This window comes from Drosophila eugracilis, unplaced genomic scaffold (assembly GCF_018153835.1).
Source record: "Drosophila eugracilis isolate 14026-0451.02 unplaced genomic scaffold, ASM1815383v1 contig_90, whole genome shotgun sequence".
In the NCBI taxonomy this organism is placed as follows: domain Eukaryota; kingdom Metazoa; phylum Arthropoda; class Insecta; order Diptera; family Drosophilidae; genus Drosophila; species Drosophila eugracilis.
Window position 1 is genome coordinate 6,191,578 of NW_024573812.1, and position 27,173 is coordinate 6,218,750.

The 27,173-nt window shown below is 35.4% G+C and overlaps 4 protein-coding genes across 6 annotated transcripts in view; 1 reads left to right on the forward strand and 3 right to left on the reverse strand.

Moving 5' to 3' along the window:
- LOC108112585 overlaps positions 1-27,173 on the forward strand; it is a 78,837-nt gene that overhangs the window by 24,211 nt on the left and 27,453 nt on the right. The window contains exon 1 of one of the 2 annotated variants that reach the window (XM_017222624.2): positions 9,578-10,145. The exons of the other annotated variant lie outside the window; for it this stretch is intronic. The gene's annotated coding sequence lies outside the window, so the exon portion shown is untranslated. Of the gene's footprint in view, positions 1-9,577; positions 10,146-27,173 lie in introns of those variants that run through there. 2 annotated transcript variants of the gene reach the window in all.
- Positions 1,063-3,086, reverse strand: LOC108112586 (probable G-protein coupled receptor Mth-like 7). 2 transcript variants are annotated; one of them, XM_017222627.1, is made up of 6 exons: positions 2,495-3,086; positions 2,076-2,442; positions 1,739-1,990; positions 1,502-1,676; positions 1,248-1,442; positions 1,063-1,191 (listed from the first exon to the last, which is right to left on the reverse strand). In XM_017222627.1, exons 1-6 carry the CDS (start codon positions 2,966-2,968, stop codon positions 1,161-1,163), a joined length of 1,494 nt encoding a protein of 497 aa, XP_017078116.1. In that variant the 5' UTR covers positions 2,969-3,086; the 3' UTR covers positions 1,063-1,160. The 2 variants fall into 2 exon arrangements, with proteins under 2 accessions (XP_017078116.1, XP_017078117.1); XM_017222628.1 differs by lacking the exons at positions 2,076-2,442; positions 2,495-3,086 and having other exon boundaries at positions 1,749-1,835.
- LOC108112123 (probable G-protein coupled receptor Mth-like 12) lies at positions 3,851-4,391 on the reverse strand. The gene is made up of 2 exons (XM_017221874.2): positions 4,094-4,391; positions 3,851-4,061 (listed from the first exon to the last, which is right to left on the reverse strand). Exons 1-2 carry the CDS (start codon positions 4,361-4,363, stop codon positions 3,945-3,947), a joined length of 387 nt encoding a protein of 128 aa, XP_017077363.2. The 5' UTR covers positions 4,364-4,391; the 3' UTR covers positions 3,851-3,944.
- Positions 4,509-5,459, reverse strand: LOC121530530 (probable G-protein coupled receptor Mth-like 6). The gene is made up of 3 exons (XM_041819745.1): positions 4,954-5,459; positions 4,760-4,901; positions 4,509-4,690 (listed from the first exon to the last, which is right to left on the reverse strand). Exons 1-3 carry the CDS (start codon positions 5,425-5,427, stop codon positions 4,509-4,511), a joined length of 798 nt encoding a protein of 265 aa, XP_041675679.1. The 5' UTR covers positions 5,428-5,459.

Sequence of the window (27,173 nt, forward strand, 5' to 3'; positions counted from 1 at the left end):
GAAGATTAAAATTTATATATATGTTTTTATCATAAATATGAAATTACATATTTGAGCGATATATATAGATTATAATATCTTGCTAGTTAATATTGGTCAGACATTGTGGTTCGTGCTATTAAAGTTGTTGATCTCCACCCACACCGCCCACTCGTTTTACTTTATTTTTACGTATGTTACATACTAAGCTTTAATAACTGTGGCATTCGTTTATGAATTTAACACACCCATCAAAAATCGTTTATTAACATTGAAATGGATTTATAGGTAAAATCATTTTTATAATTTAATTTTTCCACAATGTAAAAATAAAAATGTTTATTTATTTACATCGTCAACATATAAACTACAAACAAACTATTAACACTAATATATAAAACATAGTAACTGAAAACGTAGTCTAGAACGTAGGTTATTACTACGAAGTAATTACGAGAGAGAGTATTACGTAATCGTAGGTAACAGGCAGAAGGAATGGTTTCCGATCTATAACAAATATAACTGTTGAAGAATAGATCGGTCATTTAGCATTATTGTATTATTGTCAAATCGCACCTAGTTAAATGCTCATCATTGTATTGTTGTTCTAATCGTAGCTAGTTAAAAGCACATCATTGTTTTGTTTTTTTGTCTCAAAGCTTGAAGCTCACACGCATAGACGAAATTGCAGTAAATTTGCATTAGTATTGCAGTATCACGCGTTTTTCTGCATTATCTTTTCTGCACGTTTTTTCGGCAGTTATGGATAGTTTTTGACTCGCTCGCAACCGCTCGCAACTTGCCCCGCTTAACATATTGTAAACCCGCTTATAATTAAGAAATAAACTGGAATCCTAATAAAAAGAAAAACAGTCCACCTAATTCGCCAACAATAACAAAAAAATTATAATAATATTCAAGGCCCATAACTGAGACATTATCGTCCGTCCGTCACTCTGTTCCTATGAACACTGTGATCTGCGAAATTAGAAGACACAGAACTTCCATCAGTACATATTGATTGACGAAAAATTTAAAATTCGAACAATTTATTGGTTAGTTAGTTAATAAACATGTCTTATATGCATCAAGAAATAGATGGCGCCAGTAAAACTTATCAGTTTAGGTTAAAAAAACAGAGTAGTTGGTATCTGACAGAAGAAAGGAAATCATAATCATCATCAGCATAATTTGACAATCTGTCCTCGAATTCTGGAAGTAAAATAATAGGGTTATACTAGTGAATGGATTAATATCTTACATCTTACCTATCCATGAGCATCCGAAGGGTGCTGCGTTTAACAATGAGCAGAACAAAATAGAAAATACCGAGACTGTGATTGAGATACTCAACTACCTCAGTAATCACCTCACGAAATTCGTTTTCCCCCCTTATTAAATCACTTAAAAACAGCATCCACGACAACCCCATTATGACAGAGAGACGCAGGAAGAGAAAGTAACTAAGGGGATTCCGATTTATTATTCTTGGTTGAAAACTTTCAAAGTAAGAAGGACTTACGTCTCTCCGTCGAATTCAAGGCAGTTCAAGGTCCCATCCTGCCGTTGCCTAAAATACTTCAGCTCCTTCTTCACTTTCCGAATGTATCTAATTGTGAGGATGAACATGGTCCAATTAAAGATACCTGTGACAGTTAAGGCTCCATTATCGAAGACCATCGAAGTCCATTTAGAACCTTTAAAAAAAGGACAAATTTTATTAAAAACCTATCGTAAAATACCACTTTGTGAAACATACTCATACTCACACATTCACTGAAACCAACTAAAGGCATCCAATTCCAGTAATGGGGATCAATCTCCCAGACTAAGTTGATAACAAAGGTGATTGCAGTGAAAAGAACAGCAGGGATCCAGGCAAAGGCACTGTAGACCAGGAAGCGATTTTCAGGTTCATTGCTGTTGAGTGACGTCAGTGTCATCCATAAATGATAGCTGATTACTGAAGTCCAGAGATAAAAGGCCATCTCGAAGAAGATATAGGTGTATCCTGCACTGAAACAAGTTATATAGAATTGATCCTTATTTAGTTAAATACGTAATTTAACTTTCCGAAAAGAAATTCAACAACTGACCTGTTAGAGAGCAAACTTCGTTCAACAAACTTGAATTATCTAGCAATTCGAGTATATATAAAATAATATTGCAAACAAAGCTACTAACAAGGCACTTCCCAAGGACATTTAGTAGCTGCTTTACGTAAAGATATATGGCAGTAGTAAGAATATAGCATACAATCGAAATCATCATGACTGGAGGAAAATACTTTAAAAATATAAAAGAAATTGGACAGTAATTCTGGGTTTGAATTTCTTTCGTATATATTTCAACGCAGTGGTGCACAACAATCCATAATGATTCTAGGAAGTCCGAATGGGGATAAAAGCAATATTCCTCAATGTTCCAATACGAATTGAGTGAGTTAATATATATAGTTCCATTCTGTAAGTCATAAGTGTTATTAGGGAACACTATTACCGATTCAAAGGCAAACCTCGAATAACGAGTACTCGCCAGCCCTCAGGCCGAGCACCTCATCGTAATCATAATACTGGGTCCTCATTATGGTCTGGTTGTTGATGTATTGAGTCTCTATAGAACCATCCTCCAGACTTATATTTAGGTAGGGATATGACCGGGAAATTTCCTCCTTAAAACCATCACTACATCCGCCAGTGGGTAACATATTTTTGCGAGGACAGCAAAACCGGACGCACGGCTTCTCTTGGCAGAGACATCCTCTCAGATGTTTCGTCTCTGGTTGCCTTTCCCAGTATGGTATCATCTTGAAGTCATACTCACCTGTTAGGTTAGCAGGAATTACGATGCCTTCATATACATAGGAACCATTCTGCTTTTCAATATGTGACAGGTCCACAGTATCGTAATAGTTGCAGTCTGGAATATCCGCTTTTGAACTTGAAAAACTCAAGAGAAGGTTGAAAATAAGAAACACTTTTATTCCCATTTTGGGCTATGAACCTTCTTCGTCCACAGCGAAACTCGAGTGGCTTTCTGTAAAGTTGGTTCAAGTTTAAATAGCTGATTAAATTCATTAAGGAGGGCCACACATTTATATTTCAAAATTCGTTTTCAGAGAACGAAACTATATAGAACAAACTATTGGAGACGGAAACTCGAAATTCATAAAACTAATGGACCCAAAAGAAAGCAACAGATGGCGTGGATTTATATGAACTAAGCTGGCAGTGATAAGGATTCGAACGATTTGTTTATCGAAATGTTCAGGAGATTAAAATTTATATATAATATGTTTTCATCATAAATATGAAATTACATATTTGAGCGATATACTCGTATATAGATTATAATTTCTTGCTAATTAATATTAGAAAGAATTTGTGTTACATGCTGTTACAAGTGTTGATCTCCTAGATCTCTCTAGAAGACACAGAACTTCCCTCAGTACATATTGATTGACGAAAAATTTAAAATTCGAACAATTTATTGGTTAGTTAGTTAATAAACATGTCTTATATGCATCAAGAAATAAAACTTATCAGTTAAGTTAAAAAACAGAGTAGTGGGTATCTGACAGTAGCTCTAACACCTGGCTGGACATGTCTACTCCAAATTTATCTTCCAAAGGAAATCATAATCATCATCAGCATAATTTGACAATCTGTCCTCGAATTCTGGAAGTAAAATAATGGGGTTATACTAGTGAATGGATTAATATCTTACATCTTACCTATCCAAGAGCATCCGAAGGGTGCTGCGTTTAAGAATAAGTAGCACAAAGTAGGAAATACCGAGACATCCATTGACATACCTAACTAAATCAGTAATCGTCTTCCAATGTATTGCATTAAATAAGAACAGCACCCAGGACAAGCCCATTATGACGGAGAGGCGCAGGAAGAGAAAGTAACTATAGAATTTCAGATTTATTATTCTTGGCAAACTGTAAAAGTAAAACGGACTTACGTCTCTCCGTCGAATTCTAGACAGGATGAGGTCCCATCCTGGCGTTTCTCAAAATACTTGACCTCCTTTTTAACTTTCTGAATGTGTCTTATTGTCAGAATGAACATGATCCAATTAAAGATACCTGTGACAGCTAGGCACATACGGAAGAAGATCCTTTCAGTCCATTGAGAACCTTTAAAAGAAAGTTAATTAGAAACTTCTCATAAAAACATTCCCTTCGAAACATACCAACCAACACACAGGCACTGAAACCAACTATGGGCATCCAATTCCAGTGATGGGGATCATTCTCCCAGACTTTGTTTACCACAAAGATGATTCCAGTAAATAAGGCAGCAGGGATCCAGGCAAAGGCACTGTAGACCAGGAATCGATTTTCAGGTTCATGGCGGCTAAGCGACGTCAGTCTCATCCATAAATGATAGCTGATTACGGAAGTCCAGAGAAAAAGTGCAGTACAAGAGAAGAAAGAGGTATAACCTGCGGGGGTTAAAGAGATTCTTGTTCAGATAAATCCATAATATCTTTTTGTTCCCATCTTAACAGAAATTAATTTACTAACCAACTAGAGAGCACACATCGTTCAATAAACTTGATTTTTCCAGCAAAAGGAATATATATTCAATAATAATGCATAAAAAGCTACTAACAAGGCACTTCCCGAGGACATTCCGTAGCTCCTTTACGTAAAGATATATGGCACTGGTAAGGATGAGGCATACAATCGAAACCATCACGGCTGAAGGAAAACACTGGTACTAATATGTAAAAGAAAACCTATACAGGTATTCCCTAGGCAGGGCCTTACGGGTTTGAACATCCTTCGTCCATACGCCAGAGCAGTGGTGGAGAACAATCCATAAAGTTTCTTGGAAGCCCGAATGGGGATAAAAGCAGTATTCCTCTATATTCAAATACGAACTGAATGACTTAATATATATAGTTCCATTCTGTAAATCTGAAGTATTATTAGGGAACACTATTAGCGATTCAAAGGCAAACCTCGAAGATCGCGTACTCGCCAGCCCTAAGGCCTAGCATCTCATCACACTCGAAGTATTGGGTCCTCATTATGGTCTGGTTGTTGATATATCGAGTCTCTATAGAATCATCCTCGAATGTCACATTCAGGTAGGGATTTGATCGGGAAAGTTCCTCCTCGAAACCGTCGCTACATCCGCCATTGGGTAACATTTTATTGCGGGGACAGCAGAACCGTATGCAAGGTTTGACTTGGCAAACGCATCCTCTCAGATGTTTCGTTTCTGGCTGCCTTCCTCCATATGGTATCATCTTGAAGTCATACTCACCTGTTAGGTTAGCGGGAATTACGATGCCTTCATATTCATAGGAACCATTCTGCTTTTCAACATGTGACAGGTCCACAGTATCGTAATAGTTGCAGTCTGGAATATCCGCTTTTGAACTTGAAAAACTCAAGAGAAGGTTAAAAGTAAAGAAAACTTTTCTCCTCATTTTTAAGCTATGAACCTTCTTCGTCAACAACTAAACTCGGAGTGAATTTCTATAAAGTTGGTACGAGTTAAAAAAACTGATTAAATTCATTAAGGAGGGCCACACACATTTCTATTTTAAGATTCGTTCTCAGACGGACGGAAATGCAAAATTCATAAAACTAATGGACCCAAAAGAAAGCATTCAGTAAAAGATGGCGTGGATTTATATGAAATAAAGCTGGCAATGATAAGGACTTAAAAGATTTGTTTATCTTGAACAATTATAGACTCTAAAAATTATATATAATATATATTTTAATGATAAATATGAAATTACATTATTGAGCGATAACTATGAAATGTAATTTATGAATGAAACTGCTAATGTGATGCCCTTCTAGTTTTAGTTAAAACTTCAAAGCTGTCTCTTGAAGACAGCTCTTTTTCAGCTTTAGATTGTTATTTTGCTGAGCTGAAACTAATCACTTTCCATTTAAAGCAAACAAATGAACTCGATAATTAGGAACACGCATGCACTTGTGTTCGATAAATTCAGCTATAAAAGCATTAATTTTGCACATTTTTAGGTCATTATCCATATCGAATTACGTTGGTCGGATAATAAATCAATGCCAGATTCTGGTTCCATTTTAGATATCAAATACATTTGTTCAGCTGCAGGGGACAATTATTTATGTGAACGTCGGTCTTGGCTTTTATTTTAAGCTGAATGAGCTTTAAGTTGCAACAGGGCGTATGAGCAATAATTGGATTCGTAGGCCAAATGAATGATTCATTGGGCGGTCAAGATGGTATTTAAACGGCAGAACCCTTTGCTCGACAGCCTGTTTGCTTAGCCCTCCAAGAGCTGGCAGCTGGAATCGCTCGGAAGATAAACACGGAGGGCCAGAGTGCCCAGTTCTAAGCGCCGCAGCATCTTTCAATGGCAACGGCTGCAATCAGCAGGCAGTGCGTCGTCCTCTTTGTCAGAGATAAACAGAGTCCTTGCGGAGGAGGATAGGATCTGATGGGGAACCCTTGAATCTGGTCAAACCAAATGCACAACGAGAAAATCGAAGCGTTATCTTGTAATTTCTTAATATTTCTCAATAGATTTTTTGATAAAAGTTAAACGCTGATTTATGTTATTAAAAATAATCTATATAGTAATAATACTTAAATATTTTATAAACTTTTTAAATGACATCATTTGAAACTTTAAAAGCCAAAATCAAATCTTCTCAACTGACAGCCAGTTCTTCTTCTCTCAGTGTATATGCCTTGGGCTGTAATCAGAAATGAAAAAGTGAAACAACAGAGAGGCTGGGATTGCCGAGGAAATGAAGTGCGGAGAGTTGGGGGATTGGGTGTCCATCAGATGTGTCCATCATTCGGTGAATGCCGAGGATTAGTTGTGTTGATGGGATGGCCGATGTCCCAAGTCCGATGTCCAATGTCCGATGACCAGGAGCGGGTCTTTTCTTTAGCCGTCCCTTTGATTGCTTAGTCTGCTTACAACCTGCTCAGGTGGCTACGATTAAAGGATCCAGGATGACTTAAAGTCACCAAGCTTATGGAAAATTTGAAACGGTATTACACCGGCCATAGGTTGATTACCAAGTAAGGATGAGCTTTTTGGGATTTTCCTAAAAATAACCAACTTTAATTGAAAGACTCAAGGCGAGGTAATCAAAGGGTTGGTTAGATATTTTCTATTGAAGATTTTTTACGGTTAAGTAATTTGATTTTGAAGTCTCTTAAAATAAAGGAGAAGTTGTTGTATATATAAAAAATATTTATCGCATTTGTATTTCAGTTTTATCTTGAAATATCCGAGTAAATTTTTATCTCAAATTTTATATAAACACGTGGCTATACTCATGGGAAATAAATCTATAAAAACCATATTTCTATGGCTCTCCCAAACAACTTTGGGAATGTTTTGTAAAATTGAACCTTACTTTTTTAGGCATTTCCAATCTTTAAAATTAAAGTTAATAAGTTTGTTGGTTATTTGAACTATAATGTTTTTGACAGAAGACGAGTAATAGCGGATGTTTCGCCATATGATTCCACTGCTCCTCCGGATAATAGTCCTCCCCGTTTGTCACTTATCTCGCCTTTGCGAATTTCTGGTGCTCATTATGGACTCGGCGACACTTTGCCCAGCGAATAATGAAGGGGGTACATCATTATCGCTCCTCGCTGCCGCTTTTGCTGTCATTATCATCATCATCGTCATCGTCAAAAACAAGAGAACCCAGTTGCAACACCCACTTTTCAGCACCCACCCAAAAATGCTGTGGCAAGTGTTGATGTTGTTGTTATTCCGCTTGACTTCGAGTTTCTGCGGGTGAAATGCGGGTAATGTGGTAGGGTGTGGGGCGGGGCGGGGTAGACAGGGGGTCTGTAATCAACGGGCGGCAGCGAATGAAAGTTGACAGGAACAAACAGTCGGCAGTGGGTTCGTAGTCGTCCTCATCGTCATTCTCATCCTCCTGATATTTTCATTTCCCCATTTGCTTTTCACAGTCCCATTGGACATTTCTTCAATTTTATTGCTGCAATTTGCTGGGAGGACCGTTCTCAATGAAGACATTGTTTCGATTCTCAGTCTGTGATTTTATAGCACTGAGAAAAAATCGCTTTTGATTTAGTTTGCATTTTAATAAACAAATTTCAGTAATTTGTGATGACTAAACTTTCATTACGTCTCTAAATTAAAAGGGGTTTTTAGGATGTTGAGCTAGGAAAAAGGTAATTTATTTTTTTAAATTGTTTGATATTTTCATTAATTCTTCTCTCTGTGTACTTTCAAACATTTACTTATCTTTCCCTGGCCAAACGCACAATGAAAAGGGTCCAATTTATGCTTCGGCCTCGAGTTTGCCTTTTTTGATTCGGGTTTCCCTGCTGTTTTCTTGTTTTGAGTAATTAAATTTCTTGGCCTGTTAATACTCTGAATAATCACTGAGCAAATAAAGGAGTCGAAGGACTGTTCGAGGCATAACCAAATTTACAGTCGACTGCACTTAATGACCACTTAATGAGTTTCACTAAAAAGAAGCAAGGACATGAAAGCCAAAGCACTATTCGAACCGTTTAAAAGCGTATTGCATTTTTAATACCAATAACTTGAGCTTTTTGTTATTTGTCTGAAAAGAATTGGAATAACAATATGGCTGAAAAATCAAATCTTAAAGTCAAAAAGTTAAAGATTTATTTATTTCATTTAATAAACTTTCCCCCTGTCCTTTAACTATAACATTCCTGCCATACATTTTTCTCCAGGCTCTTGTATTATTAAATCCTGATTCCAGTCTGATATATTTCCATTTAATTCCCTCATTTTAATGCACTCATTTCCATCTCACAAATTACCAGTCTTTCTGGCTTACGAAATATCAATTATCCGTATTTTTGCCTCCTGCCAATTTATTAATTATAAGGCCTACTTTGCTGCTGTTACTTTGGCAAGGCTAAAATTAATTCCTTGATATATCGATTTTTTAAAATTGAGTGATAATAGTGATGATAGAAGCACTAAGAAATTGAAATTATAATAATTACCAAGTAATTATTTAAAAACAAGCCCAAATAGTATAAGTATAAATAAATAAGTCCTCTTTAATGCAAATATTGCCCTAAAAAACAAAGACCTCTTTTATAAGCCATTAATCGTTAGCACATTTTTAAAGAAATTTTTAAAAAACATCGCGAAACTCGAAAAATGAGCCATAAAGATTTTTAAAAACTTTTATAAAAAACATCGAGATACCCATAACATTTCTGAACAATTTCCATAATATTGTATTAAACTTTTAAAGTTTAATTTTTAGAGTTTACAAATCGGAAGATAACTTTTCGTAGCCACTGTTTCTAACAGAAGATCATTTCTAAAAACCAACTAGAAATAACCTTTACCCACCGTTAGTCATGAAAGCAAACTAGAGAAAGTAAAATTGTTTACACAATAAAAGATGATAAAAATAGAAAAAATCAGTATAAATAGATTTTCCCGAAATTGTTTTCTTTCAAAATTTTAAACAGCTGTTTGGCCTGCAGTGTGACCGCACGACACCTGGGTTGAAAATCCCACAAGGCAGCGATCAAAGGCCACATTGCGCCGACGCTCTCGCTCTCACCTGCACTCATTTCCAATTGGGAGAGCGGGCGAAGCAGTCGGGAAAGCAGCGAAGCGCGTGTAAACAGCAGGGAAATCGAAATCGCATTTGTGCCTTGTTTTTCTTGGCCAACAAGAAAAAAATAAGAAAACTTTGGCCAACAAAATTCGTAGTGCAGCGAAAAACTGCAGAATGCAGAATAAAGCTGGCGGATAAACACCGATTGGTGTATACGTGTGAGTGCCTCTCGCGAATGCGTCGACGTGTGTGTTAGTGTGTGTGTTTAGTGTTTGACCAAAAAAAAATATTGCTCAATGGCCCAAAAAAAAAAAAAATAAATTAATAAGTTGGGTGAGGAAAATCAAACAGCTAAGAAAATGAGCAGATGAAAAACAACTGCAGGCAAATGACAAAAATTTCCCAAACGTGAAAAGTGCGGTGAAAGTGCAGCGAAAGCCAGGGAAAAGCAAATGCAAATAAATGCTGTTTTTTTTGTATGCGCTCAATTTGAGTTTTTATTTTTGTGAAAGTCTTGTGCTCTTTCTCCTACTTCCTCACCTCTCCATCGATACATGCTCTTCGTATAAATAAAACAAGGAAAGGCAAAAGAAAGGTGAGTTTTTCCCGAAATTAGAGCTAATGTCCTCATCTTTGGCTTTATTATTATTTTGCTGTTGTTGTTTTTATGTTATTATAATTATTTGTTTATTTTTTGTGTCAAAACGAGACAGCAATAAAAATCTCAGGGCGTTGCGAAATTTGTTTCTTCTTTTTTATTTTGCTTCGTTTTTGTTGCTTCTTATTTGCTTTTATTTTCTCAATGGCCGCCGAGTATTTCCAGCTGTGTGTTGGTGCGAGAGAGAGCCATAGAGAGCGGGAGAGTTGGGTGAGCGAGAGAGCGCGAGCGGAGAGAGCCCATCAGCTGTGCTGCTTTATTTATCACGTTACTTCAAAAAAACAACAAGAAAGAATATAAATCGCTTGGAAATACGTATTTTGAGGCCTTGCAAGCTGTTAATTGATTCCCGCCGCCTTTCAAGTTTGTTAGCATTAGCAGGCTGAAAAGGTTTCTCAGACACTTGAATATTCGCCAAAAATCTCATAAACAATTCACTGTTTTCAAACAATTCGTTTTTTCTGCTCTCTAATGCGCGCGCCCCCTCACGACATCTATCACTCATATTCAAGGCATTGCCAGCATTAAAAAAATTGTGATTGTTAATATTCATTTGCTAATTAAAAAAAAAAATTATTTTAAATAAATAAAGTAAATAATATTTATTTACTAAAAATCTAAAAAAAGAAATATTTAATTTAGTTGTAAAATATTTTTTAATTGGAAAATAAAAATTTTAAAGTACATTTTTGATTTTTAAAATGGTTTATGTGGAAAATTGATTTTAGAAATTTAGATAAACTTGTTTTGATTTGTATTTAAAAACGTATAAAAACTAGTTAATAAAAACATAAAAAATATTTCAAAAATTAATGGTAACTTTTGGCTCTTTGAAAATGTAACCAAATCGCGATAAATGTTTAAATCAATGAAAAAATAAAAATGGAAAATAGACTTGCATATGCGACTTTTCACCGACTCGGCCCGTTGACATTGAATGGTTTGTGTGTCAAACACACACGGGGTCTGTAAATGTTTGTTTATTTATGCACTCTATCAGGGCTGGCAAAGTGCAATAAATTCACTTGAACTCGCCCGAGAAAAGCCATCACCCCACTTGATCTGTGTGCGTTTTCTATATTTAATTCGTTAATCAATAGCCTAGCCGCCTATAAGGCTATAATTAAGTATAAATATAAATGTTTCTGATGCTCGTTGTTGAATCATCGAAGTTAATGATGTTTTAGGCAGTGCGGGGGATTCCCGGAGCTTTAAAAAAAAAAAAACAATTTTAACCTTTTTATTGTTATTTTAATTTCAGAGAATTATTAAACAATTATTGGCCCAAAAACTTAGGATTTAGCGCTTTCGTGGGGATCTGTGATTAAAAACTGGTTTTCGAGCCATGCGTTCTCGATCATAATTAATTGGCGTGTCTAGTCGGGCTGTCTGTCCGATTTTCCAATCGTCCATATGAACACCTTGATCGAAATCAGAGACTGGGTAATCATAGTCATTGAACTTGTAATTGCACGGCGTCTAAATGTATTTTAAGATAGCTTCTGTATTCTCATTTTAGAACGAGAAAGTTGTTTATCTAATATGGTTATAGTTATTCTTTTGATTTTAAAAATAGATTAGTTCGAAACTTATTGGCAATCTAAATAATTATTTCGAATTATATGCCATTATCGTACGTAAATATTGATATTAACTTCGGTTGGTCCAATTAGCTGATCTTATAAACTGTGTCTAATAAAATTAATGACCTTAATGAGTTTGAGTTGTATTTTATAAGTTCTAGTTGTTATTAAAAGTAATAAAATATCAAATTAAGAATATAGAAAAGGGTTATTTGACTTGCCAGACGTTGAATAGAATAGAACTCGTGGCATGCTTCTTCGATATAAACTAAACCCTTTAATTGATTGATTGGCCAGACGGATTTGGCAATCACACCTCTCCAATCCAAATGGAAAACAAGGCACAACCCAAGCCAAAACCAAACAAAGCAAACTGGCAATTAACAATATTATCGCTGTCAGACAGAATTTACATTTGATGCCGCCCGAAGGCATTGTAAATTTGCTTATCTAATCGCTACAGCAACCAGAACACAAAAAACTATATACTCATATTCGTATATATATATATACACCCAAGCCAGCCCAGCCCAAAAAGTCGTAAAGTTTCTCAAAGATTAAAATTCAACACCTTAGCTTGTATATTTATAGATTTTCCATTTGGTGAATCACATGTTCGCCATAACTTTCAAATGCACTCTAAACAACTGCATAAACAGGAGTAGTATTTTGTATAATTCTCTTTTTTTTTTATGTTTTATCAACTTAGTATTAACTGAAAGTCACGACCTGCCATAATATTGGTTAGACCCCCTCCATAAAGTTCGATATTTGCACTGAAACGTGCCTAGCGAAGGGCCATTAATCAGCTAACAAAATTGTTTACCTTAACCAGAACAACATCAGTCGCCATATGTGGCCACATTTAGAGTTGTAGAACTAGATAGTTGGGAATGAAAAACAATCTTAAGTTGTGTTTAAGAATGTTAGTTATTTACTAATTTATTTCAAAACAAAATTTTTTAACCATGACCTAAGACATTAACAATAGCAATTCCTCATTAAATTCTTAATTATTATTCAAAATTTAGGTAAATTTGTAACAAATTTGGTAATCTTAATTATGAAATTATTCCTATTTAATTTGTTTTACTGCCGGCTATATTTAATGACAGCAATTAGCCAGAATATTTAACTGAATAGCCATCTATGAGTCAACTTTTAGGCAAGTCAGGGAGTAGCGCCACCATTTTATAGTATTTTTAGTGCACTTTTAAGACATAACCTCTTTTTTAAATTGTCGAAACTGAAGAAATATTCAAATAAAAATGAATTACAAAATACATGATAATATATAGGCATTACAAAAATATTTTACGGCTAACGCCCACCAATGCAATGCTTTCAGTTCGGTTCGATCTTTGATCTCTGATATTGGATCCCCAGTTTCTGTGTTTTTATAGATTAGAAATCTGAATATGAAACGTGCGCAAGCCATTAGCATATATAGCTATATGCATGCACTTCAGTAGGCGTATATACTTAAACAAAAATATATAAAAAAAAAAACAGTTTTATATACATATTTTGTGGTAGTGGCTTGTTTTTATCGTTATCTTAGATATGCGGTCGCTGACTAAGGTCAGTTTAGAGCTATAAAATCGAATTTGATATGCTTATGAACTGAAAAGATTTCTGTGGAAATGTTTTGTGGAAATTTCCAATGATACTTAACCTACTCTGCCTACTTTTTTATACAAATCTTAGTTTTAATTCTTTATTTTTCATATTTTTGTAAATTTCTTTTAAACAATCTTTACTATATACTATAGTCTACTCATTTCATAAACTTTAAATATATTTGTTGACTTGAAAGGGAGTTTAAAAATAAAGTGCAAAAAGCAAGTTGACACATCATAAAGTTTTCAGACGGGTTGGAAAAACTCAGTCAGTGTGACAAGTTGGTAATAAAACGGCCAAGTCAACAGGTAGAACAGACTCGAAAAAGCGTTCAGCGAACAGAAGCTGAACGCAAAAGAGAAGAAAAGAAAAGAAATCCCAGCGAAAAGGCCGACAGTTGGTCAAAAAGCCAGTCACTCAGTTGGCCATATACTCGTATATATATATATTTTGTTTTTTTGCCAGGCCCAAAAGATAAGAGCTCCGGTTCAGTTCAGCTGAGTTAAGTTGAACGCTCGACTCTTGAGCTCTTTATGGAGAGCTCTTAAACTTAAATTTATTTTTTGTTTTTCTGCTTTTTGGCTTTTATTTCTGCTGAAACAGCAGCAACAGAATTTGTAACCTCAGAGCGTTGTCTATTTCGTTGGTTATTTTTCGGTTTAATGGTCAGACATGCGGCTTTGTTGTTGTTGTCGAAATGCGTGAGCCACTGAAAAACAGGTTTAGTTTTTTGGCCAACTCGCAAGAATATCAAAAAAAAAAAGAAAAATAAAAAACAGAGAAAAACACAGAAAAAAAGAAAACACATACGAAAATAAATAAGCCGCCACTTTTGAGTTGCCAATTGGTTTTGCAGTCGCTTTTTTTTTTTTCTATAAGTTGGCTCAGTTGCCGACCCAAGCTCTATTTTTATATATTTTTATGTTAATCTAACAACAAAAAGAAAACAAACAAAACAAAAAGCAAAATAGAAAGAAATGAACTGTCTTGGTAGCCGGCGTAAATTATAGATATTTTATGAATATTTTCGGTTTTTGGCTGGAATCAAGGTTAGCTTTGGCATAAATTTGAAATTTTAACGAAGTTTGGTTTATGGGAGTTTTTCAGGGAAAATCTATTAATTAACATTCTAATTTTTATGTTTAATAAATTGAAATTGATGCTAAGTTTATATTGGTATTACGCAGAGTTTTTGGGGCTATTTTGGATGGTTTTAAAAATAGTTTTTTTGACCCTTTTGCTAAGAAATATTTCTTAGCCGTGGTTGCCTGATTTCTAACAATAAAAATCTTACAATATTACATAATATTTATACAGAAGTAAATACAAGAAGTTAGCAATAGTTTTTAAAAGCTTAAAAGTATTAATATTTATCATAAACATATGTACTTATGTATGTTTCCTCTTTCCTGCAGCTGCTTGTCAAATGTTTTCCTTTTTTTTTCTTGATTTGATTTTTCATACAATCGGACTTGATATTACTTTTTAATCTATGCAAATATATAATAATTCCGCTGGATTATTTATGAGTTTTTCTATTTACCGTAGCTTTATTTCTTTTTTCTCTGCCTCCTTCTGCTGACTTTTGCTTGGCTTTTATTTATTGTTTTGCTTTTTACGTTTATTGAATTTGAATTTCTAATTATTATTTCCATTATAGCAAATATATTCCACCGATTGTTTGTCTCTGTCAAGCTAACCAGCTACCTCTCTCTGTCGCACTCGGTGTGTGCTAATTGTATAATTGCACCGCCTGTTGTTTGCGGTTCCCTTTTGACCCTCCCCTCCCCGTCGCCGAGATCGTTAACCCCTGTGTGTGGGTGCCTTAATTTATTGCACTTCTGTTGGGTTTTTCTTTTTCTACTTTTTTGCAGTTTTAGTATTATTTTACCTCGAACCGCAATTGGGGTCCAGAAAGATAATGGGAACGTGTGACTTTGGTGATTGTTATTGTTGTTGTCGAATGATTATTGTCTCGCTAATCAAAAATGTTGTAATATTTTTTCGAGCTCTCGATTATCATTCGAAGGTCAGTTGACGGAAGTCTCTTCTCAGTACGAAGTGCGATTGTAAAATCAAGTAGAATAAAAAGCTAGAAAAGCTAGAACATAATGCCTCGTGTAACTTGTTGTGATATCTCGTTTTTATGGCCAATTGCATAATGTCATGTTTATTAGCCAGTAAGTTCTTGTGTCGTTTCCTCATCGGTACTTCTAAGCCAGCACAATTATGAAGTCGCTGAAGTTTAATGAGGATTCGTAAGCTAACCAGTTTCTCACCTGCCGCCTTCTCCCATACATCTCATTCACGTATTTCTGTATTTTCCCCTGCATTTGCTGCTCGAGCTTCCTTATTGACCACCGAACTTGGTTTGAAAGCATAAAATATAGGTGTCGCTGCTCGCTACGGAATTTGCATGAGAAGTCAAAGGTTAATGGTCTCGCGGCGTTTTTTACTTTTTTTTTTTTGTTAAACGGAACTGCAAAACACGAGCTAAACAACAAAGGATAATAAAGCTTATCATGACATGGGTTTGGGGTCATAATTTGGCTTTCGCTTATCGCTCAGTCACTGTCGTGCCCTAAACTGGGAAAGCCAAAAATATTCGCATTATCATGTCGGTTTGATTGGCCATATAATGATATTTTTAACCATATTTCTAATGTTTTTATGTCTACTAAATTATATATAAATTTGTTTTTAAATAACTTGTATACATTAGTTAAGTTAAATCAATTTAAAAGGGTAAAAATAACTTAAAATGAAATATTTTTCCATATTTCCCACATTTTGTACTTCCAACACAATGTCCATCCCAATAGCCATGTTATTTTTGCCATCTGGACAGTCTGGAGATACTTTATCTTATCAATGACAGTGCTGGCCCATTTGGAAGATTGCTCCTAGCGACTGACCTTGTTGGACTAACGACTTACCCGCCTCAAACTCCTCCCTTCCCTTGGTCAGAAGTTGGACAAAAGCCTCTGCCAATTGCCTTTCATTTATCATCATATTTCTTGAGTTTACCGCACACATTTCACCATTCGAACGTGTCGTGTTGGCCAGGCCAAAAAAAAAAAAAAAAAAGAGTGTCTGTTGCCGTGTTACTGGCCGCCACTGGACTGCTTCTGGCATTGGTTTGTGACCCACTTTCGAAGCCTGGCCATTCCTCATTTCCCATTTCTCATTTTACAATACACATTTCACATTTCGTTGCTCGGCGCAAATTCAAACAAATGCATTTTTGCGGCACTTGGCCAAGTCTTTGCGTGTGTATCTGTGTGTGTGTTAGTGTTTGTTTTTGTAGCCGAAAGTGAATGTGTATCTTGTGGTGGCAAAAAGAAAGCCAAAGCCGTTTCCTTGGCTTACTTGGCTTTCACTCGCATCACGTTTTTCCTGCCTAACCAAAAGTGTTGCTCCTCCTACTGCTCTTCTGGAAACCTTCTCCTTCCTAACTTTTCGATCTCCACCTTCATTTGCAGCTTTATTGCTTCGCCTGGCATTGCACCAGATGCTGTAAATATTTTCAAAAGCACGCACTTCGCTTCCCCCCATATTTTTTCCTTTTTTCATTTTTTCATAAAACCAGCGTTGTACAGGTCCATAAACCTTCTCGGCCCCGATTATAAACATTGCATTAAAAAAAAAGGGCGCGGCACGACTTGAAAAAAGGGTTCAATTTATTGAGGTTGGCATATGCATACCCATACCTACATAGCCACTTGCCCGCAAACCAGGAAGTAAAATGCCTTTACGTAGATGATAAATGTATCATTTATCAAGCTATATATATATATATCAATAAGGAAATATGGTACAAGATATGAATAAACTTAAAGATAGTCTAAGAATAATTGCAATTAGTTAAGTGACTTTAAAAATATGAATGGTAAATAGTTAAGCTTCAGTCTCTTCCTAGACTGTACTTACTAGACATAGAAATGCTTAACCAAGAACCTTGCTTAAAACTATTAATTACCTTTAAAGTGCTTCTTGCATCCAATTTATGCATTAAAAAAAACGATTATTAACTTATTTCCTCTGCTTTGTTTTAGTAAAAAAAACATATTTATATGATTATTAAACATCACAAAGTATGGCTGCACTTTGCTTTTGACATTGAAAGCTGCCAGCTGATAAGAAACAAAAACTGATAGCTCAGCTCAAGAGGAACTGACCGTAACAGCCTTTGAGCTTAATAAGTCAGGGTCACCCACCCAGCTTATATATAATATATATTTTTATTAATTTTATTAATAATCATATAATTTTAGTATCAGCTAGCTGAGAGTTTTGTGTTAATTAATTTGTACGATTAGGGTTTATGGTTTATGGTTTATTGTTTTTGTTAATTATTCATTAATCGAAAATTTTTTGAGATTCATGGAGAATGATTTTGTCGGGTGGAAGCACACTTGAATTATTTATACGATTCCCCCAAGCTGCAGCAACTGGTTTGCAACTCTAATGAACTGCTCAAATCGAATCGAGTCGATTTGCATAATGATTACAATCTGTGAAGTATGCGAAAAATCCTTCAATAAATTTTCCATTCCTCCCGCACTCAGTCAAACGAAATGGGATTATGGCCATTTATTTTATTTATTAGTCATGTACTTTGAATAAATTCAATAATTGCCAGCAAAGCCTTTTAATTTATACACATTATTCTATACATTCATCGACGGCTGTTGTTAATTTTCACGTCGTCGCTGCAGTTTTTTTTTCTCTTTCTTTCTTTTGTTTTTCCACTATTTACATTTTGGTTGGAAAATCATTAAATCGAGTATTATTGAAACATTTACAATTGATGGTCGCCATTGAACATGCAAATCACGATTACACAAAAAAGTTAATTTATTTTCGGTTTCGGTGATAAAATATTTAATTGTATTACTTGTGGGGAGCAAAAAAGAGAAAGCAAGAGGGAAAGGGGAAAATTAAATTCGAAATGCCAAATTGAATAAAGGAATATAAATGTAGGGTATATAAATGCAATATTTTGCAACAAACAAATGAATCCTAAAATGAATTAATGATGAAATCTGAATGCAGATTTAATATTATAAAAACAAATATTATAAAAAAGTAAAGCCTAAAGGATTGAATTATTGAAAAGGTTTTTTATTATTTCAAGTTTTTATTACAAAATTTTATTGTTTTTTTTTGTTTAATTTAAAGTTAAATTCCCTTTGGCGTTAGCTCAGAGCCCCACAAACCACACACACGTCTTTACAAACTTTAAATCAATTTGCAACTTAGACCTCTTTCAAAGGGCCAAGTCTCCCGGCAAGCCGACACTCATGGTTATTCAATTGCCTTGCCAAAAGTCAACGTCATACTCAGCGCCCTTCTTTACACTCCCCTGTCTTTACCCCTTACAAACCCCTTACATACTCCCTTATTCTGCAAGCAACTGCAAGTCAACAGAAATGCTTCATTAATTGCTGCACACAATGGAGGAGCAGCAGCAGCAGCAGCAGCGGATTGGGCAGGCAACGAAAGCGCTCCCCGGGCTGCGCTTAATTTGCTGCCTGCTGAGCCGGCGACTTCGACGTCGCCTTGTCGGAGTTATAAATATGCAATTATGTGCCCGGGCCAAACAACATTGTGCTCGACATTCCCGAAAGAAGAAACTTTTAGCTGCCTTCCAGCTATCAACGTTTTATCCCGCTCTCCGCGCATCTTGTCTTTACCTGCACTTTGGGAAAATAAGAACATATAAATTTGGTTTTTTAAGTTACTTATTTAAAGCCGTGAACTAGGTTTACTTAACTACTAACTTTAAATATATAATTTACGCTCTTAGATTTCTTAGATTTAGAATGAACTTAGTTTTATAGCAACTTGTCAGGCATTTTCATAATTTTAAATGGGATTTTCTTATGTGGTTAACTAAGGTATGACCTTATATGCATTTTAACAACAAACTTAATAGCTAGAATTCTTTGAAATATAATTCTTAATATAATTCTTAAAACTTAACTTCTTAGAACTAGAATTCTTAGTATATGTATGACTGTAGATTGGAGAACATTAACGTCTGGATTAATTTCTAGAAAATTGTCTGGAATATTTATCATTCAAGAAAGCAATAAATTGGTGCCTTAGTTACAAACTTAAAGTTATTATTTCATCTTCAAGAAACCTATTTTTCTCGGTGTCCTCTTTAGCTTTATACTTCCTTCAGTGCCAGCTACTTCGATGCTGAGATCGCGGCCGGCATAAACAAATCTTGTTACACAAAGCTTTTTAAATATTTCATGGATGCGCTCGTAAAGTGCAGCGAGTGAAAAGGGGCAAGGGAGAGGAAGTGAGGAGGTTGGGGGCTTGGGAAAAATGGGTTGTTATATGAAGGCCTCTTAGAATAGCAGAAGGGAAGGGGTCGAGATATATGTACGTATAGAATGGAATGCTGCTACTGGCAGTGGGCAAACTTTATTAGGCAAACCATTTGGGCCTGCAGCAGAGCGGGTTTTCCGGGGGAATGCAACTAATTAAACAGCTGGCAGCTAGAATACCCTCATACGAATCTCCGTCATTGCCACGACCCTGCTTTGCACCCCCCCTCCTCGTTTTTCCAGAGAACTTTTTAACGCGCTTATCTTGCAGCTCCCTGCAGCCTCCTGTTTTAGATCGGAAAATGCAGAGGGGTTGAGGGGGTGTTGGTTGCTGTTTGCTTAACAAGTTTGCCCATAAAGTTTTGCCAAACTGCCACATGGCATTCCCACCCACTGGCCACGTCTTGCCAGCGATTCAGTCCCCCCTCTCTTTGGCTGCCTGTGTCCCTGCCATACCCTCAACTTCTGCCTTTGTTTGAAGGAAATTTTTTCTACGAGTTTGTTTCTTTGTTGGAAATTTTTGTAACACTTTTGGTATTGCTATGAAAAGGCACTTTGACAGCAATAAAAATATAAATTTATTTTTTTACCATTAAGAGTAATGAACAGATTTGGGAAAAATCTATAAAAATTTAAAAATAATTACGTACTACATAGGGTATTAGGGTATTCCCCTTTCGGCTTCGACTTATTTATAACTTTTTACCCCTGGCTGTGACTTCAATGGCCTGCCATAAACTCTTTCTCAGCGCCCTTTCTTTCTTCTCTCTCTCTCCTTTCGTTCTTTCTCTTTCTCTTTTCTTCTTCTTATTTTTCTTGAGGAGAATGCAATGAAGTGAAGCAAACCAGAAAACAAAAACGCTTCTTTTCTCTCGCCACTTTCTTTGTGTGTGTTTTGGACTCTTTTGTTTTGGTCTCCGCACGTGAGCGAGCGTTATTCTTCTTCTTTTTTTTTATAGCTCCTTACTGTTCAGCATCCGCATTTTCCTCCCCAACATTGTGTTTTTTACGTTTTCCCGCGAGTCTGGAGGTTTCTCCTTGGGTGAATGCACTTTATGGGACTTGCGGTGTCCGTTATTGTTGCAGTTGCCTTGCTTTTCGTTGTTGTTCGGTGAAGAGAGGCTGAACCAGCTGAACTTCCCCACCCCACCCCGACTACTTTGAGTACTTTGACTTATGACTGCCTGACTGAACGAATGAATGAATGAATGAATGAGTGAGTGAGTGAGTGAGTGACTGACTGAATGACTGGCTGGATGAGCAAAAGCACGAATGTTCGGCAGCCTGGCGCGTGTTCATTACACTGCGAATTATCTGTGACCAAGCAGTGAAAAAAATAAGGTAATACGTTTGAGAAATCAGCTAGTTTGGATTTAGAAGCAAAGAGTGTTTAGTTACAGATAAAATCTTGATTAAAGTTTCTACTAACAACTACTAAAGCAGCGTTAAGAAATCTTTTTCAACTTATCTTGTTTTTTGTTAATTTGTATATTAATCTTGTAGTTTGTTATATTCTCTTTCCAAATACCTACACACATTTTCTTCAGAAGAAAACAAAAAAGGTTTACTGTAAACAAACTAGAGATCAGCTTGTTTTTCTGCTAAATATTTTATAGATCTTTCAAATTATAAACAATACATCACGTTTTATGTACACAACTTGTTTTATGTGTTTTAGCAATTAAGAAAGTACTAAGATTCCAGCTAAGTTACAATACAAACTAAAATTTATACTAAAAAAAAGAAAATAAGTCAAATTCTTGTTTATCCACATTAAAAAAAACACTTTAAGAATACCTAAAAACAGAATACCTAAAACAGAGATTACAGATTTAAGAACCCTAAACTGCTTTTATAACTATTTTCCCAGTGTTTGCCAGCTATCCCCCTCAGTATCCCCTCTCCAAACTGTGACCTTCGACTTTTGTTTGCTGAATAATTTCGCGAAATGCAAAACATTTAAAGCAATTTTCGCGGTTAGCCGAGGCAATCGTTAAGATGAGCCACACACGACAACTGCGCCTTAAATCAGGCGGAACTGTAACGATTTTTGTGCCCCGCCGTAGAGGCAGTAAAAAAAAAAAAACAACATTCTAGGGGGTGTTTTCAAGGGGGCGAGGGGGGTGTTTATTTGAAGGAAGGCTAAAGTGAGTGGGCGTCGTGGGGTGCGGTACGGATCATAAACAATTCAATGCCTCGAGTGCAACGACGCAATGATGTTGCCGCTGACCCCAGCCACTCACTCGACAACCCCACTCACCCCGAAACCCATTACAAAAACAAAAAAAAAAAATGAAAAATTTACAAATCTGTTGACAGTTTTCGAGGCGCAAAAATACATTTTAGCCAGCCCAGCTTTGTGCGCAGTACACGAAAAAAAATGATTCATTACTTTACTTGGGCAGGGGAGTGGCTAAATAATTTGTTGTACTTAAAAAGTTTTTAAAATTTATTTTAAACTAAATATCAGGTTATCTATTATAAAGAAAACTATTTTTCCTGTGTATACTATATATCGAGAGTGGATAAACAGCGTGGGGCTGTGATATTGGCTGACGGTGGGAGGCACTTTCCGTTGGGCAAGCCGCGTGTCTGGAATTTTCAATGAATAACACGCATACGCCATGGGGTGCGCTGACCAATGCCTCACCGCATTTATTGCAAAGTCAAAAGAAGAAGAACTTTGAGCTTGTTTGCCACCTCGGATAAAGCAATAAACGTTAAAATTAATAAGCCAAAAATATTGGTAAACAGGAAAGGCAATGTAAAAGAACTTCCGATCTTAGGAGTCTGAACATATGGCCTGGAAATTTTGTATTGAATATTATTATTATTATTTTCTTTCAAGTAATTTTCCACTTTTGTACGTGTTTGGAATTTAGATTTGTATTATTTTTTGTAGAGAAGAAACATTAGAAAAGTAAATTTAATGAGCAAACGGTGCTTCTAAGCTGATTCATTGAATAATTAACTGTTTTTTAAAGACGAAAAAAGTAGTTTCGTTAATTTAAACGATTTAATTTAAAGTGTTAGATTTATGGCTAAGCAATTCGGAATAATAATTGCAATGGAAATGGCCTTTTTCGTGCCTTATAGGGGTTAAGCATGAATATGGATTTACATATGTATATGCAAAGGCAACTCTTATAACCTTACCATTATGAATCACAAACAAGTTTAAATCGTATAAAGCAATCATATAATACCTTCTTGGGAAGTTTTCCTACTCTGTTTCCCCACCCCCCTTTAGTTTTCGCAACCCCACTTAGACACGGTTAAAGATAAGAATCTTCTTTTGCCATAAAAGAATAAACTTGCACTTGCTCTTGGCTGTTGTAGATTGCACTAAAAGTTACCCCAGATAAGCTTCGAATAATGGTTAATTAAGAGTGGCGCCTATAAAAAAAAAACAAAAACCTGTAAAGTGAAAGGAGAAGGGAAGTCTAACGGGCCTTCAAATGATATATGAAGTTGAACAAAGGCTGAACATCGAAATGATATATATATATATATATATATTACACTCTATGGCCAAGTTTGTGTCTGACTGATGTAAAAAAGTGACATTTTTAAGCCTTGTTTCCCCTAATTAACAAACAAACAGGCAGGCAAGAGAGTTCATTAAGTCGCATTTTCTACCGACTTTTTAGTCTGCTTACAACTTGAATGTTATTAACTAAAACTTTTCTTTTTGAAGTTAATTAATTCAAAAGTTGTTGATTAAATATTTAAAATAAATAGTCGATCTTTGTTTTCGTGGGTGTGGAGAGCGTCTGGCCCTGGCATTGAACTTGAATGCTGGAATAAATTTATATAGACTTTAATTTATATGATAGTCGCATATAGTTTTTGGGTACAATGCTGTCGATTGTTTCTACGATTTTTGCCTCTTTTTTTCGCATGTAATTTGAATTTATTTTACAAGCCAAACGCTAATGAAGTCATCGGAGCGAATCGTGGAATTGCGTAAGTCTAGACATGGCTGTAGGGTGGTGGCGATTACTGTGGGAGGGGGGTATTTCGGGGTTACTAGGGAGTGGGAGAAGGCCATCAAACAGCATAACAAACACGAACATTAAACATTTCAGCTGACTCACTTTTTCTGATAGTTAGTTAGAAAGATTCAATAGTCATGATATTGAGCATATGCAGATGGCTGAGAACTGATTTTTATTCCATGTTACTTGGCATTTTTGAAGGGGAATATATTATATTAGTCTGGAAACTACTGAAATCGGAGATAAAACTGGATTGTTAAGGTATAAGGCTTTCGAATTTGATTCTTAATAAGTTTTTAAATTGATTTTCTTATAGTTTGGTTACTTTTAATGAGAAAATTAACTTTAAAATTATTTTTATGACATAAGAACTTAGTTTTATATCAAAACTAAACTTAAATTTTACTTTTAGTTTAAGTTTACTTAACTTTCTAACCATCAATAATTATTTATTAGCTTAACAATTGAAATTCCTCAAGAGTCTTCTTCCCTTTTGCGCATTTCTTGAATGACTCGTTGATTTCTGATCAAAAAACAGATAGCAGGGCATTATCTGACAGCCCAATCGAAACTGATAACCTAAATATAAGGCGTCAGAATGTTTTCCCAACTGTTTTTAGAGACCTTGTTTTTCCTTTGTTTATCGTTCTTGTTGATTGACTACCAAGTCTCCCATGATTCATTCACTGATTACATTTGATTAAACATCTTTTGTTCTGGATCAAAACTGGGCATATGATTCAGTGGAGTTCTTTGTCTCTTTAATCGGATTCATGATCGAATGAATTTTTGCAACTTCAATGGGTGAAAATGCCTTTATCCAAGGGCTTAATGCAGCGATGCCGCCATAACCATATCAATTATGCAACTCATCAGAGTCATTAATAATTCAGCTCAAGTAGACAATAACTCAATTAGGAACGGAAAATAATTTACAAAAAACACAAAACAAAAATGTGCAAACTGCAGGGGAATGAATTGCATTGAACGGCCATTGGGGCGTCAATTGCACAATAATTGAGTCGAAACTTGTCGCTTGCGCTGGGCTTTTCAAATTGCATTTTGTTTTTATTTTTCTATATATATCTATATATATATATGCCTGCCATATCGGGCAGCAATGCAATTTCGATTGCAATTGCAAAAATATATATGCATTTTTAGTATTTGCCATGCGTAACTTGGTCAAAGCTAAAATGGTTGGCAAATCAGAAGAAAAAAAAATCAAAATAAAAACTGAATGAAACCAGGGTAAGGTTGCGGTTAGAGCAGAGAAGACCTCGAAATCACTTTGCCGGAATGCTGCAAATTTTACAATTTCCCATTCGCTATATATGTTATTTTTTTTTTGTTCAGCGTAATCAAAAGCCAAACAAAGTCTTTCCGCTTTGGCCAACAGCCAGCTGGGAAATTCTTAAACATTTATTGCCAGCACTGAGCGAGATTGCTTCAATTAATGTTATCCACTAAAATTCAGAAACCGAAAAATAAACGTAATTCGTTGAATTATTTATGGCAAAAACACACGTCTCAATTATACGAAATTGGGAAAACGCGAGAAAATGCTGCACGTAGTGTTGGTGGGCAGAAAAACTCTCTGGCATTATGTCATTTAAATAAATTGCGGAACTTGTATTGAGTTTGCTATGAATCATATCCATTCTCATTTGGCTGAAATAATTATTAAATCAAAACAGTGATTTATATGGAATTTGCGCAGTTTTTGCTTTTTGGTTTTTGTTTAAATGCAAAAATTACAGAACTAAATAAATATTTAAATATTACCAGCTGTGAGTAAATATTGTTAAACGAAACCACAACTAAATTATTAATACTTTCAGCAAACGTTTCTCTATTAATCCCTTCTTAAACTCTCGTTCTGGTTTATATATATTTATTGCCACCGCAAATATTGTAAAATGGCAGTAAAAACTCATTCAGCAGATGTTGAAATTTCCGCCTCAATTGACTTTTGATGTTTATTATTGCACACTTTTTTGTGACTTTATGGAGAGTTTTTCGTTTGTTAATTTTTATGGCAATGTTATGAAACAATATTTTCATTGATGTGTTCTGCGGGAGAGTATGACAAAAAGCATTTTCATTTTCAATATTTGCCAGCAGAAAATGGCCTTTATTTTTCCATCATTTTTGTAAATTGCTGGCTCTGGGGGGCTTTTAAATCCCCCAAACAAAACCGAAAATAAACTGAACTGAACTCAAAAGACCGTAATCATCAGTCACAACAATTTGTGCGGCAGCTTGCTCAACGATCAGCTCCCCAGCTCAAGTGTTTTCATTTGCAACTGGATTGCAGTTGCATCAACATCAATCAGGGGAGTTTCTTGCTTTGACTTGTCACCCACATTTGCCATGGTTAGACATCTGTAGCTGACTGACGGATTTCCAAAGTAATTTCATATCTGCCATTCCATATTTACTTGCAATTTGCATTGTTCCCTCTTAAACTGTTTACTAATTTAAGCACATTTCTGTCTTTGTCTGTTTTCCAGGTAAGGCGAACCGAATGGAAAATTGTCTCTGATGGTTGTTACTTCGACAAATGACAGTTCAAGTTCATGTAACTACTGATTGCTGGTACTTGAGTAAGAGTATTTTATCTATAAATAGCCATCTCTCAGATATTGATTATAAAGTAGTAGTAGTAGTAGTAGAGATGCGCTCGCCGCAGTCAATTTTCATTGACGTCACGTGAACTTTACGAAATAAACTATTACCTAATGCATTTTAAAGACTTTAAGTAGGCTTAACTAATGATTTGTTTTCAGTTTAAAGATTACGTTGAATACATTTTGTTTTAGTTAAACACAAAGTTTGGTAATATTTTTATTGTTTTTGTGACTTTTAAAGTTAAAACTTACTAACTTTACTCATTCATAACATAATTTTAAAATATCTCATTAAATAAATCAGCTTGACTGGACTTAATTCTTAAAGTCAATTGCTGTTTAAAATGAGCTGCTCGAGTGCAAGTAATGCAATTTGCTAAACGATATCCGCTGAGCATTTTCCACATGAAAAATTTGAAATTGATTTACGACTTGCCATTTCCCATGCTTACATTTTCAGCATTGATTTGCATGGCGCTTTTCCTAGGATAAACTCAGCCAAACTGAGCTAAACAATGGGGGTTAATTCATTAGCAAACAATGCCAAATAGTTCATAATTGATATTATGCTTAATATTTGTGCTTCTCCAAGTATAAACTTGATTTAAATCGATTTAAAGTAAGAATAAAGAGCGGAAACCAGATTGCTGTCTGGGTAAAATGTTCAAGTTGCTGAAGCATTTTCCAGGTATTTGGGTGGAAATGTTTCAATTTGCTTAAAATCTGTTTGCTGAGCTAACAAAACCCAAGACAAACAACAACATAACCGACCACCAACAGATAAATACAGTGC